This window comes from Schistosoma mansoni, chromosome 2, assembly GCF_000237925.1.
Source record: "Schistosoma mansoni strain Puerto Rico chromosome 2, complete genome".
Classification (NCBI taxonomy): domain Eukaryota; kingdom Metazoa; phylum Platyhelminthes; class Trematoda; order Strigeidida; family Schistosomatidae; genus Schistosoma; species Schistosoma mansoni.
Genome location: NC_031496.1, coordinates 2,436,297 through 2,451,694, shown reverse-complemented (window position 1 = coordinate 2,451,694; position 15,398 = coordinate 2,436,297). Strand labels below are relative to the sequence as shown.

Below are 15,398 nucleotides of genomic sequence, written 5' to 3'. Positions count from 1 at the left end.
GATGCATGACAGTTGTTCACTCGAGACAATGGATTAGGGTTGTGAACTATCGTGAATTGCTTGGAGTTAGAGATTAACATTATTGAATGTCGGCTCAGTAATCTGGCGGTTCTTGGGTTCGGTTCCATGGCTGGGGGTTGTGGATACGTACTGACGAAGAGTCTCACATTAGAACAAATCAGCGGTTCAGTGCCTCTAGGTTTCCAATGGTGATCTAACTAAGGTCAATTCGTGATTTAAACCATAAACAATTAGAAATGTGTAATGAAGATAACTTTCTTTACAATGATTAGTCAATGAGCAGTAACCAATGTTATATTCGTCAGACAATTCTCCCATTTCTGTCATAATGGATATAACGAAGTAACAGAATGAATGAATTATGTAAGGTCTTCCATCAAGGACTGTGAAAACTTTATAATTCTAAAGGTGTATTGTTCAAGAGTTCACTAGCAAGCAAAGCACTAAAGAAATACTTCATGATTACTAACTGGGTGTCAACAGAAGTAACAGGTTTTTCATTTCTCAGTTTATATACTTCATTTTTAAATTTTGCCATTACACAGTCACATCAGATTTTCATTTTGAAGTGAAACATGAGTTTAATTCACAGTTGATTGATCACTGGGTGGTGATCAATGTCATGCGTGTCAAGTCCTTTTTAGTGCTGATCGAATGCTATCAATCCAGTTGCAATGTGGCCACCAGTCTAGATGGCTCGACACTGCTTGCACTATATATATTGAGGTAAGATGGTGGTGGGAGGTGGTCAACAGGAGCATCAGTTCCCTCAAGATTACAGGTACACCTTGCTGACGAGTGCCAAGTAGCACGAAACCCAGGTCCAGGGTTTCCTGTTGACCACCTCCCACCACCATCTTACCTCAATGAGTTTAATTCATTTTATGTTCTTACATCACACAGTTTATGTTTCCCAACTCGATATCATTCCTAAGTATTTACAGTATCATAACGTTTTGTTATGTCTCCAGTTGGAAGCGCGTTTCGTCCTATTTGGGACTTGTCAGCTGGATGTACCTGCATCTCAGAGTTGATGTTCACTCTGGAACTCGAACCCAGTACCTTTCGCTTCAAACGCCATCGTATTATTCACTCAGCTACTGAGTCATATTTATTGAAAAAACCAAATGGAATACACCATTTCCATCTTTTCATTCTTAGACTATCGTCATTAGTATATATTAACATCACACTTATCAATCGTACGTGTGAAAAAAAGAATAACAAACTTTTATGTCATTTTATCTGAAGTTGTTTATCATTTCATGAGATGTTATTTTGCAAACATTAACTTACCCTGTCATCAATCAATCTAGGAAGACAATAAAGATGAAGAGGTGAGATATTTGCTGTTGTATCGAAAGAGGGGGAATGAATATTAGAAAGAGTATCTACTAGAAAAAACTTTAGATAATGTCTATTTAATTCTTACCTCCATTTCTATAAATTTTAGCATAGATGACGATTACAGTACGTGACAGACTCGAAATAAGATTTCTTGATTGAGAGCCACCTAATGCCCTGGTATGGCCGAGAGTGAGGAGAGTCCGCTCTCCCTTTCCAAATGCTCTCACATGGCCACGCGTATATAGCCCCTGACACACAAGTCCTACTCACTGCCTTCTCGTGGCACTACTGTTGTTTACGACATTCAGAGGACGAAAAGCGAATGTCCGACGCTTTAACCGGGTTGGTGGAAATGGAAAGTCCATCTAGGGGAGTTGGAAAACCCTCATCCCAAACCAATCATCCACATGGGCTCCAGTATCATGAAGGAACAAATGGAGTATGAATCAATCGTTGATCACAGGCTACCATGGGACTGCATCTCCTCACGAAGCTCCACTGCCTTGTGGATCAGATATTTAGGTCAAAGGCTCGGGGTTTGGCCCCATAAGAAAACCACCTGCTTCAGTTTGGGCACCCGGACAGTATCACAGCCCTGACACAAACCTCATTTGATTTGTATGGCGCATATATATCTGGTGCCCTCTTGTACCAATATTTATGTATTCAAATAAGTAAATAAATCTTGATTGAGATTAAAGTTAAACTGGAATTACATCATAATTTGAATTCGTGCTCTCAGGAGTTCTCGTTTGAACACTCTAACACTCTAACTCTCTAACACTCTAAACTGACAAACTAGAATTTCACAAGTGTCGATATTTCATCACAATAAAAATATGGATATTTAAGCAGAGATAAATAGTGGCTAGCAGTAGAATCCAGTTTGACGCGCGTTTCGTCGCATTTGGGACTCAGACCCAAAATCGTTCTCTTCAAACGCCATCACGTTATCCACTTTGTTACTGAGTCCTGATAGTCACCTGCTTGTCCGATGGGGTGATGTTTAGTTTTCGAGTTACGATAATTTAAATTGTATCCGTACATAACTACAGATTTAAATCATTCAAATTATCAGTAATAAAGACTGTGTTTGATCATTTAAGTTCCACGAAGCAACCTGCAATATTTGATTTAGTTGGGCATTCAAGTAAAATTTCAAGTCAGTCAGTCAGTCAGTTACAACGTAGAACTTCGTACGTACGTACATCAGTTCGAGTTGCCATACCACATAAGCACGGAGATACAGTTGTTTATTCAAATCCCAAAGTGGTAGAAGTAGTAGGAGTATAAGTAGTAATCGGAAAGATTAGGGTTTGAAGATGTTATCCAAGGAGTATAATACAGTGAAATAAATTTGGAAAGAGAAAGAAGATAGAGACATAAATAATTCAGAAGGTTAGAATTTGGCAGAACATAAAGAATGGAGGCACCTGTGCCATTGCAGACGATTTTGAGCCATGTCACTCAAGGTTTCTAACCGTTGATTGCTGCCATCTCTCGGATCCCAACCAGGTAGTCTACACCTACCTACCAATATGTCTCAATCCACTCGTCGGTGACTTGATGGATTTGTGTCACGTTTTGGTCTGGCCGCCTCTAGCTTTCTTCCAACCTACTCTTACGCCATAAAACATTGCACGTTATATTTCAGATTTATATAAAATAAGAAAGATTGGTTCAACGAAGGGTTCTGTTTTCGGCGAATTCATCTTCAAAGTTGTACAATCGCCACTATGTATACTTCTTTTTTTCAAGACAATCATCACAATAATAGAGGTAATAAAACTCTGTTAAACATGGTAACAATGGGGTAGAATAAACAAAAGCATTAAAACGTTATTTTTAATCACGGATACTAATAATAGTTTCATTGCATATTCATTCATCATGAAGATAGGGAAATTTTAATTAAGAAAGGAAGGCTCAGCATGATACGACAAAATGTTAAAGTTGGGATGAAATGTAATCAAGAGGGTCATAGAAACAGAAGTAAACCAGTTGGGGGTAAACAGTCTATAGAGAGGATAAAGGGGGGGAAGTCAATGTCTATGAAGGAAGAAAAGTGTGAAGAGGAAAATTGAGACATTAAGACCATGGTAGAAGAAAAGGTTGCACTTATTTGTTCTGGAAACACAATTCTGATTTTCCGAGACGTATGACTATTGCTGCGGCAATGTTAAGATGCAATCTTACTGTATTTGACAGCCTCCTACTTACCTTATAGATGATTTTAAACGAAGAATTCGCCTTGATTGAGTGATCTATGTTCACATGGTGTTCGATTAGTGAACTTCTTATTGAACCGTTCCCATCTCTATTTAGACAAACCGGGTAATGTATTTGAATTCTTTTGGATAACATACGCATCGAACAACTTATAAACCTAGCTTCACATGAACAGGTAAATTGATAAATGAAAATAGAGCTGGTTAAATGAGATAATTTCACTTTAAGGTTGTTGATGAACATTGACCGACTAGAGATTTTTCGGAGAGAATAGGAAATTCTCCTCTTTAGGACATCTGTAACTACTTCACCTTCGAGATCGATATCCACGTAAAGTGTTTTCTTTTCAACTGAGGTTATTTGTCCTATAGAAGGTTTGAGATTTATATTCTTGTTAATAAATATCGAAAGATTCTTGTTTTCCATAACTATTTTCTAAAGGAGGTTCAGCTCATTATCTATGACCTAAGGACTAAAAATTATTTGTATTTAAATCAGAAGGGGTTTTGTGGATATTTCAGTATTTTCATAGTTGATATCATGAATCAATTGAAGCTAGATCACCATGGAAATCCTGGAAGCACTGGACAGCCATTTCGTCCTATTGTAGGACTCCTCCACAGTGCACATCCACGATCCCGCCTCACAAGATTCCAACTCAGGACCTATCAGTATCGCGCGCGAGCGCCTAACCTCTAGACCACTGAACTGGCCGGCATCCAACAGTGTTAGTATCTAACTTCAACCAATCCACGAAATTGAGCGACCATCCACCATTATCTTCAGTGTATTCATTTAGAAATTGATATAATTAAATTTCTCTTTCGGCTAATAAGTGACCAAACTAACCTCCCTCACTTCCCAGATTTGTTCAAAAGCTAACTGATAGGTCCTGGATTCAAATCTCGCGAGACGGGGTCGTGGATGTGCACTACCACTGAGGGGTCGCACAATGGTACGAAACGGTCTTTCACTACTTCCAGGTTTTCCATGATGGTCTAGATTCAATTGACTCATGATTTCAACTATGAAAATACTGTTTACGTAACACATTTTCTTTACCTAAAACTTGTACAGTTCTACCTTTTGGACTAAAACCAAACATCAATTGTCTAGTTTTAAAAATTTTTTAACCAATCATATTGTAACCTTAGTCAGGTGACCTATTTTTATCGATTAAAACTGACTATTCGTGTATTTTCTCATTTATGATTGGTCAATATAAAAAATTTAACATACAACCAATTGACTCTCTCTCTCTGCCCCCCTCCTCTAATCTGAGTAAATTTAAACCAATGAAATTTTTTAACCAATCAAATTTAATCATCATATAACCAATCAAAATTAAAGTCAACTGATTAAGATTAATAACATGTGTAATTTTTGTTTTAAATCATAATTGAAATTATAAACTTATGGATTCTATATACTCATCAGCTAAAGCTATTGTAAGTCGAGCACAACCAAGTTTAGATGGTGGAATTATAACATTTACTTTGAATAATCTTATTAAAATTCCTTCATCTAATGTAAATCAAAGTTTATCACATACTGATATTACTATAATTGATCATATTTTATCAACATATTCACGTACAGGTTATGCATTAAGTATTGTATGTTCTATAATATGGACTATTTTATTAATAATTGTATCATATTCAACATGTCGTCAACGTAAACGTATAAAAAAACGTTCAGAAACATTATTATATCTTGCACCAACAGAAAATCATACATCAAGAGAAACTATTGAAATTGCTATACATCCAAAACATTCACCTAAATCAACATTTTATCGTACACGTGAACGTTTACAATCTAAATGGATATGTCTTGTTATACAATTTTTATTATTAACTATTTTAACAATTTTATTAGGTACAGCAGTATTACTTGGTTTTACTGTATGTGGTCAATTTCATACAAATTTAGTATCTACACCAAGTCATGAAGAATCAATTGGACGATTATTAACTCCTACTGAATTAATGCAAACAAATCCTGAAAAAACACATGTATTCCCACGTATACTACGTGGTTTAGCACAAATAAGAGCTTATATCAGTGAATTTATTCCACAAACTAAACATGATATTGAACCTGTTGTAAAAAGCCTTATTGAAGCAACTGAATCAATGCAAGATCGTATGACTAATGAATTTAATTCGATTCTATTCAATGATATTGGAGTTACTGAAGCTTTTCAACTTGGTGACATCTTGGGAGAACATGTCGTCACATTGATGACGAAATATATAGCTATTGTACAATCGAATACTGCTTTTAAACATACATTTGATCGTCTTAAAGTTGAATTTCAAACATGGTTACGTTTAGTCAATACTGAAAGTCCAAATAATAATGATTATCAGAGTTGTACTGGTCATTGCAATGAATTACGTTCAACATTTTATAATAATGTATCTATACGACCAGATACATTTATGCCTGAAATCAATTTTGCTATAGCATTGAAATTTCTAACTACTGATCGTAATCAAACTGCTGAAAGTGTACAAGCTCAGTTAAATCATGGTAAAGAATTATCTAATAGTCAACTTGAAAAAACTAAAACTTTAATGGCCGAAAAGATTAATATCCCTGAATCTATACGTAATATGACAAATAAACAATGGGATCAATTAGAACCTCAATTGACTAAAGCTATTGAAGAAATTGATAAGATCTCTATATTCATAACAAGATCTATTTCACCGAAAGTTTCTTCCACCTCCAGTCTCTTCTTAACATTGAATCTATTTTTTTGGTTCTCTATTCTATTGATCACTATTGGTTTAATGTGGTTAATTATACGATATCATTTTGTACCGACAGAAATTAGTCTACATACTCGTAATCGTATTCGCCTTGGTGCTAGTATTGGATTTTGTATTCTTGCATTTAGTATTATTTTAGCTTGTTTATTCTATTTAATTGGTGGATACCTCTATACTGAAGGTTGTCGTTATGTAAATCCTGAACAGAATGTAATCAATATTACAGATTATGATCCCATACATCATAATTATATACAACGTGCAATGTTTCCTGTTGATGCACATATCAATGCTTTCATTAATCGTAATTGGCCAGCGATTGTTACAATGGCTAGTCAATTTTCACATATGCCTATTCCTCATATTCGTAGTCCAATCTATGGTATTTTACATAATTGCCATGACAACCAAGGAATTTTACAAGCAATGGATAGTATTAGAGATTTTGATATGACAACATTAAATGATCCAGAAATGTCTGATCGATTTATTAATCTTGGTAAAGATATTATGATTGATTCATTAAGAACAATCAATGTTGATGAAATGTTCCCTAAGGAGACTGATGAAAATTTAGCTATGGCATCACGTTTAGATGATTTTATTGTAAATTATGAAGAGGTACGTTCAAAATTACCTAAAACCTATTTAAGTATTCAATCACCAAGTGATGAATCTACCGATTATACATTATGGCCAGTTAAGAAAATGTGGAATTTATGGGATATCTATTATACAAATATATTAAGTAATCGTTTATCGATTGAACAAATAGATCGATTAAATGTTGCTACGGAAAAAGTTCGACAAACATTCACACAATTAGATAATATTATATCAGATATTGATGGGAATCTAATTGTCTTATCGAAATTAAAAAAAATTGCTCCACATGTTGCTAAGTTACAAAAGAGGCTTATCGAACTCAAAACCATTATGAATAATAAAACAGATTTAATCAATCGAGCTGTCAGCTTATTTGATCAACATATTAAAGCTAAGACACCAGTTGAAGCTGAGAAATTAATTCTACAATTTGGACCGAAAATTATGTCAAAAGTTGGTCAATGTTATCGTTTATATGCTGCTGCTGAAGATTTAAATGGTGCTATATGTAATGGTATTGTAAGTGTATTAAATGGTTTCTGGTTTTTATTTGGTTGGGTTACATTTATTGGTACATTAATTATGTTATTTAGTTTATTACTATTAATGCATAAAACACCAATAGATCAATCATCAACTGTTGAAAAATCTTATCATAGAAATATAAAACATAAAGATATACCTTCTATGGGAACAGAAACATCGACAAATCCTAGTGAATTAGAAGCACTTAATAATCGATAAAAGAACAAAAAAAGAAGGATACACAATCCATCCCCCTCCTCCTTTTCCTTTGTATAACAATAATAATAATAATAATCATAATGTGCATACAAATTTATACTATTCATTTATGTATAATAATACTTCCTTGTCTGTGTGTGTGTATGAGTATGCGTGCGCGTGCGTGCGTGCGTGTGTGTGAATGATGATCATCAATTTTTTTTTTAATTTTTACCATATAATCTATAAACCATTCTGGCATGATTCCCTCCCCCCTATTACTCTAATTGAATCAAAGCTTATTTGTTTATATTATTATTATTATCATGTTAACAAGTCATGTATGTCTCTCTAGGAATTTTTTTTCTATACAGAAAAATATTTATTTTCTAAATAAAAATTAAAAAAAAAATTTTTTTTTAAATCAACCCAGCAACAGAACTATTGCATTCTAATCGTTTTATCATTGGAATTTTTTTTTGTTTTTTTTCTAAATAGACATACAATGAGAACGTCAGCTTCTTTTTTTTTTCTTTTTTTTTACAAACTCCCCCTCTTCTTTTTTTTTTAAAAAAATCAAAAATCATTTATATTACTTTTTTTGTGTATATGTTAGTTAAAATAAAATGAAAATAATTCGGTATTGTTTTGTTGTTGTTGTTGTTATGGTTCATTGATTGTCGGTCGCAATTTGATCTGATTAAGTGTCCCTAAATGCCTTGGTACGGTCGAGAGGGGGGAGAGTCCTCCCTCCCACTCGAAATGCTCTCTCATGACCACATGTTTACAACCACTATTATGGAAGTCCTACTCACTGCTTCCTCGTGGTGGTGGTGGTGTTGTTTACGGGGTTGAGAGGACGAAAAGGGAATTCTCGTCACTTTAACCAGGTTAGTAGATATGGAGGATCCAGCTAAGGGGAGTTGGAAAACTTTGATTCCAAATAAATCGTGCACATAGGTTCCAGGATCCTGGTGGGATACATGGCGTATGAACGTATTGTTGGTCACTGACTACCTTGTAACTACATCTGCTTACGTTGCTCCACTGCCTTGTGGATCAGATCTTTATGTCAAAGGCTCCGGGTGTGGCCCCCTAAGAAAATCACCTGATTCGATCTGAGCACCCGGGTAGTATCACAGCCCTCACACAAATCAAGTGACTTGTATGGCGCATGTATATCTGGTGCCCCTTAGTATCAATATTTATGTGTTGAAATAATAATGATTTGTTTGTGACCTCATTGTTTTGTGACTAAGTAAACTGCTGGAGTTTTAAGTGTAGTATATCAGGGAAGCAACAATCAATTTTATGTGTTCTATGATATGAATTAAATTTGTTTTATCATGTCGACTAATAGTATCTAACTATTATGAACCTTAGTAAGTAGACGGTAAAATTGATAGTTGATTACTTGAACCAGTTGAAGTTATCTATAGAGTTTTTAAATTCGATAAATCTGTTGTATACAGTAGTTTAGGCTATTAGTCCACCCTTCTTCAATGAGTGAGTGTTGGATATTTGGGTGTAATTTTCATTACAGATTTCATTAAGCTGTGATTTTCATTAAATACATGTTTTTTATTAGGCATGTCAGGCTATAATTCAATGGATTGTAGATAAAACCAGCAGAAATGAAAGCAAGAAATGGATTGAACACATTAAATAAGTGTTATATCTGAAGTGTTTCAAATTCACTAGCTAGCGAGCGGAACAAAGACTTGTGACCAGAGACCGATAAGCTAGCTATTCTGACGCGTCTCAAACCCAGCTAACTAGAGTAAGAAGTTCAAGTTGGAAGTGGGGAAAATATATTTCGTAGCAGCCAAAAGCATAGCAATCGTAAGGGGAAAAAATCAAACGTATATATATACAGCAATAAATTGTCCCTGGGCAGCATTACAAAATAGCACACTCAAAGATACAACGGACCAATAGTGTTTAAGATATTTTACAAGTGGGAAATTCGACTCGAAGGTGAAAAGAAAGCTTTTGGCGCGAAACAGAAATTCAAATTTTCAAAATAAAATCACATAATTAGGCCATTTATCAAGTAAGTTCTGAGGATTGAACATCCCCAACAGTAAGTCATTACTTAGTCTCATCATATCTAGCTAACTATTCTCATTGTGGACGTGAATTCGTGCTACGAAATTATTAAAAAACAAGTTTCGTTTAGTATGCATCGCAACACTATAAATTACAAAGATGAATTGGATTAAACTAAACATAGACATCACATATATTGAGTGTACATCGGGGAATCACTGGTCTTATTAAGTATCAGTTACCTTAAGATTATAGTTATGCCTTAGTAATGAGTCAGTCAGTCACAACGTAGAACTTCGTACGTACGTACATCATTTCGGGTTGCCATACCACATTAGCACAGAGATGCAGTTGTCGATTCAAATACTATAGTAGTAGAAGTAGCTAAAGTATGAACCATAATCCGAAAGATTAGGGTAATGAGTACCTATTGACGATATCCAAGTCCATAGTTTTCAGCCGACTACATCTAACTGCCTCACATATTTGAATGGATCTGTTTTTCCAGTTAATATATCTTAGTTGATCCACAGAATATTCAAGAACAAATGGTATTGAATTGAACAATTGTTTTTGATACTTTCTATATCAAGCTGTGCAGCCATGAACTTAAAATGATCATTTCCATGTTAAAATAAATAAAATATTTATGTTGAATTCATAGGACGAAACGGCCATCCAGTACTACCAGGTTTTCCATGGTGGTCTAGCTTCAATTGACTCATGATCTCCACAAAACCCCCTTCTGATAATGATCATATGCTCACTAGTGACTGGCTCCATGAGGTATTTCCTGGAGTTCTAGTGAGAAACAGTAACCAGTGGAGTTCAACCAGGTCTGTTGGGAGATAGTAACTCACTGGAGACATTGGTGGATGTGCCGCTCAATTTCGTGGATCGGTTGAAATTAGACATTAACACCATCGGATGCCGGCCAACTCAGTGGTTTACTGGTTAAGCGTTCGCGCACGAGACTGATAGGTCCTGGGTTGGAATCTCGTGAGGCAGGATCGTGGATGCGCACTGATGAGGAGTCCATCGATAGGACGAAACGGCCGTCTAGTGCTACCAAGTTTTCCACGGTAGTCTAGTTTCAATTGACTCATGATCTCAACTATATAACATTACTGAAATCTCCACAAAACCCCTTTCTGATATATATGTAAATGACAAATTTCATGTCCATAATAGGATGAAACGGCCGTCCAGTGTTTCCAGGATTTCCATGGTGGTCTAGCTTCAATTGACTCACGCTTTCAACTATGAAAAATACTAAATCTCCACAAAAACCCCTTCTGAGAATTAGTCATTGATAATATTAAGAAAAAAAGGTCATACCTAAAGGGTAAGAAAAATTATTTACCTCGAGGTAATTAGTTCTAATCAATAAGTTAAACACAAGTTAATACAAGATAGGAATTTTCAGTAATGACATTGTGAATAAGAAAGACAACTGTATACTTAAGGATAAGGAGTGTCTTAGGAGTGGTAATCGTAATGAAGGGTGGGTGGATGGGACACAATTGAAACTAAGACTGAAACAACCCTAGTATGGACCATTTTATATATCTTTTTTTGTATTCATAAGTTAGGTTTCTTTCAATTGTTGCCAATTACTTCAACTACATAGGGTGAGGATAATCTTAAGTCTTTTGGTATGTATGACTGAGAAGGCATTTTAATGTTGTATCCGTAATTAATTAAGTGGAAAAGAATAGGATTATTAATAAAAGATTTATTAACACCTTTCCCTAATCATGCCAGTCAGTCAGTCACAACATAGAACTTCGTACGTACGTACATCAGTTCAAGTTGCCATACCATATTAGCATAGAGGTACAAACGTCGATTCAAATCCCATAGTGGTAGAAGAAGTAAGAGTATAAGCAGTAATCGAAAAGATTAGGGTTTGGCCGTCTAGTGCGACCAGGTTTTCCATGGTAGTCTAGCTTCAATTGATTCATGAATTGAAGTATGAAATTGCTGAAATCTTCACAAAACCTCTTCTGAGAAAGTAAATGATCAAAAATCTCAAGGTGAATCTAGCTATTTCGAATTAGCATACAACATACTTCTTCAGTTACCTAATGAGAGTATTAGAAATAAACAATCAGTTATGTTATATGGTTCAATAGAAAGGATGAACGTTGATAATTTCTTCACGTTAACATATTGTTTTCTCATCAAATAGTCAGCAGCATTTGGATATAAGGATGTGTGGTTTAAACAAAAACAAAAAGTTTGGAAAGAATCATTGAATCATAAATAATTAATGACAGTTGAGTTCTTATGAAGAAACAAGCTATGCTAAGATGCTTATGCTTACTTACTTACGCCTGTTACCCCTTGTGGAGGATCATAGGTTGCCCACCAGCATTTTCCATCACACCCTGTCCTGGACAATCCTTTCCAGTTCTTTTCAGTTAACATTCATCCTTTTCATATCTGCTTCTATTTCCCGACGTAATGTGTTCTTTGGCCTTCCTCTTTTCCGCTTCCTCTCAGGATTCCAAGTTAGGGCTTGCCTCGTCATGCAGTTTGGTGATTTCCTTGATGTATTTCCGATCCACTTACAACGTCCTTTCCTAATTTCCTCTTCAGCTGGAAGCTGGTTTGTCCTCTCCCACAGAAGGCTGTTGCTGATGGTATCCAGCCAGTGAATGTTGAGTATTTTGTGAAGACAATTATTTATAACTACATGTACCTTCTTGACGATGGTTGTAGTAGTTCTCCATGTTTCAGCTCCGTACAGTAAGACTGTTTTGACGTTCGCATTGAAGATTGTGACTTTGATATTGATTGACAGTTGTTTTGAGTTGCATATGTTCTTCAATTGGAGGAATGTGGTCCTTGCTTTACCAATCCTAAAATGTTTACGCTCACTGATAATTACCATTGACGTATATCTATGTATATATATTTGAGAAAAATGCATGTTTCTACAAAGACTCAAACTTATGCCGTTTAAAACTACCGTCAATAATAACTACCACTCTTACCTCATCATGATTACATATATTTATTAACAATAAGTGTTAGTATGCATGAAATCAATGTCAAAGTATGGTTTCTAACCAGTTGCCTTTCAATCAACAATATCAAAAGGGGTTTGTGGATGCGTACTGCTGAGAAGTCCAACAATAGGATGAAACAGCCGTCCAGTGCTTTCAGGTTTTCCATGGTGATCTCAGTCACTCAGTCAGCTACAACGTAGGACCAGGCACATATATGCATCGGTCCAAGTCCCCATACATCACTCATTAGCACAACAAGATGAACATCGAATTCATAGAAGTAGTTCATTTAGTGTTGGTAATATATAAAAGAAAGGTTGTATATAAGGATATAGTGTAAGAAGGAAGAAAATTATGAATCAACTTTAATCTCACTGTTTAAGATAATACAGAGAGCGTATATACCTAGGCCATTGTGATTGGTTGTTACCCATGTCGCACAATCTCCAACCAAGTAGTCAGCATCTACCAACATGGTTCGGACTAGAAGTTAGTAACTTCAAGTACTTATGTCACGTTTTGGTTTGGCCGCCCAACTATTGCCAATACTAGTCAGCATAGCGCTTCGTGGTAATCGGTGTTCAGGCATACGTAACACGTGACCCAACCATCTCAGTCGATCAAGATTCACAACTTCATCAACTGATTTACCATCATTCCCTAATACCCTACATCTAACCTCACTATTACTTACCCGGTTATCCCAGCAGATATGAGCAATATTTCTAAGACATCTGTGGTCAAATACTAGTAATTTACGAGTATCTTCTACTCTTAATGGCCAGGTTTCACAGCCGTAAAATAGAACAGAGTGAACTGCTGCGCAGTATACTCGTCCCTTAATTGATAGACGAATATCTCGTCTTCTCCATTGGTGACATAAGTCGGCAAAAGCCAAACGAGCTTTCTGAATCCATGCTGAAATTTCGTCAGACACCAACCCATTCGAGCTGATCAGACTTTCAAGATAAATGAAGTTGTCAACGAGTCGTTCGACTACATCACTCCCTATCTCCTAGCTTCAATTGATTCATGATCTCAACTATTAAAATCAATAATATCAGTTATATAATTTCTAAAAATCAATGAGAAATATAATTTTAACAAAGTATAAAATGTTTTCATTAAGAAGTAAATTACTCAATAATTAATCTTCATTTATTGATTTAGTGACCTAATATTGAAACTATGATATAATGATGATTAGTGTAATCAGTGATTACGCAATCGTTCTATTTTTGTAATGAAAACAGATGATGTAACACTGATTGATTATTCACAAAAAGCTGATATGATTCATTACGAGTGTTAACTGTCAATGTGAATATGAAGATACATCTTAGTCAGAACGACATTTGTGGAGATTTCAGTATTTTTTAAAGTTGAAATCATGAGTCAATTGAAGCTAGACCATCATGGAAAGTCTGGAAGCACTGGGTGGCTGTTCCAGGGTACAGATACATACACGATGAATAACACTAAGTTACCTATTGTGCAGACACACAATGACTTAGGAGTCATCTTTAGTCAAGACTTAAAGACTACTGCACACTGCCGTGCAATAGCCTCCAAAGGTTTTAGAACTTTATGGTCCATACGTAGGGCTTTTAGTCATCGCGACGCTAAAACGTTTCTGACTTTGTATACAGTATTCGTGCGTCCTAAACTTGAGTACTGTATACAAGCAGCTAGCCCCTGACTAAAAAAAGACAGTGAACTCTTGAAAAGGGTTCAGAAAACAGCAACTAAGCTGATTTCCGGAATAGCGAAGCTCCTGTATGGTACTAGACTGACCAAGCTAAACCTATTCCCGCTGTCATATCGAAGAATCAGAGGCGACTTGATTACAGTTTTCAAATTGCTTAGTGATAAATTTGCACATGATATGCCCTCATTTTTCTTGCATCCCAAAACAGAGAATTTACGAGGACACTCCAAAAAAGTTCACAAGCCCAGAACGAATTACTTGTCAGCTGACTACCGACTTTCCCATCGAATAATCAACGAGTGGAATTCATTACCTCAGCACGTGGTTGAGGCTCCATCCGTCGACTCTTTCAAAAGAAAGCTGGATCAGCTGAGAGACTATCATTGCCAGGACTAACATAGGCCATCAAGCCTCCTGTCCTTTCCAAACTGAAACTGAATTGACTCATGATTTTAACTATTAAATAAATCAACCAGGTCTGTTGTGAGATATCAATTCAGTGAAGACAATGGTTGCTCAATTTCGTGGATTGGTTGAAGTTAGACATTAACACTGTTGGATGCCGGTCATCTCAGTGGTCTACTGGTTAAGGGTTTGCGCACGAGACTGATAAGTCCTGGGTTCAAGTCTCACGTAGCGGGATCGTGGATGAGCACTGACGAAGAGTCCACAACAGGACGGAACGGCCGTCCAATGCTTTCAGACTTTTCATGGTGGTCTAGCTTCAATTGACTCATAATTTCAACTATAAAATTACTGAAATCTGTACAAAAACAGGTATACTTGCTAAAATTGTATCTATTATTTGCTGAAAGATGTCAGATGTGGTCTTGATACCAAATGGTAGGCGAGTATATTAAAATAACTCTCAGTGAGTGTTAGTGGTTAGAAGCTCTCTACAGTTATCATCTACTTCCACTT

The 15,398-nt window shown here is 35.8% G+C and overlaps 1 protein-coding gene across 1 annotated transcript; it reads left to right on the top strand.

The window, feature by feature from the left end:
• Window positions 1–5,012: 5,012 nt before the first annotated feature.
• Smp_179660 (hypothetical protein) lies at window positions 5,013–8,097 on the top strand (the record flags this gene model as incomplete). Its single annotated transcript, XM_018795315.1, has 1 exon — window positions 5,013–8,097. The coding sequence occupies one exon, from the start codon at window positions 5,013–5,015 to the stop codon at window positions 7,725–7,727; it is 2,715 nt and encodes a 904-aa protein (XP_018649640.1). The 3' UTR covers window positions 7,728–8,097.
• Window positions 8,098–15,398: the final 7,301 nt, after the last annotated feature.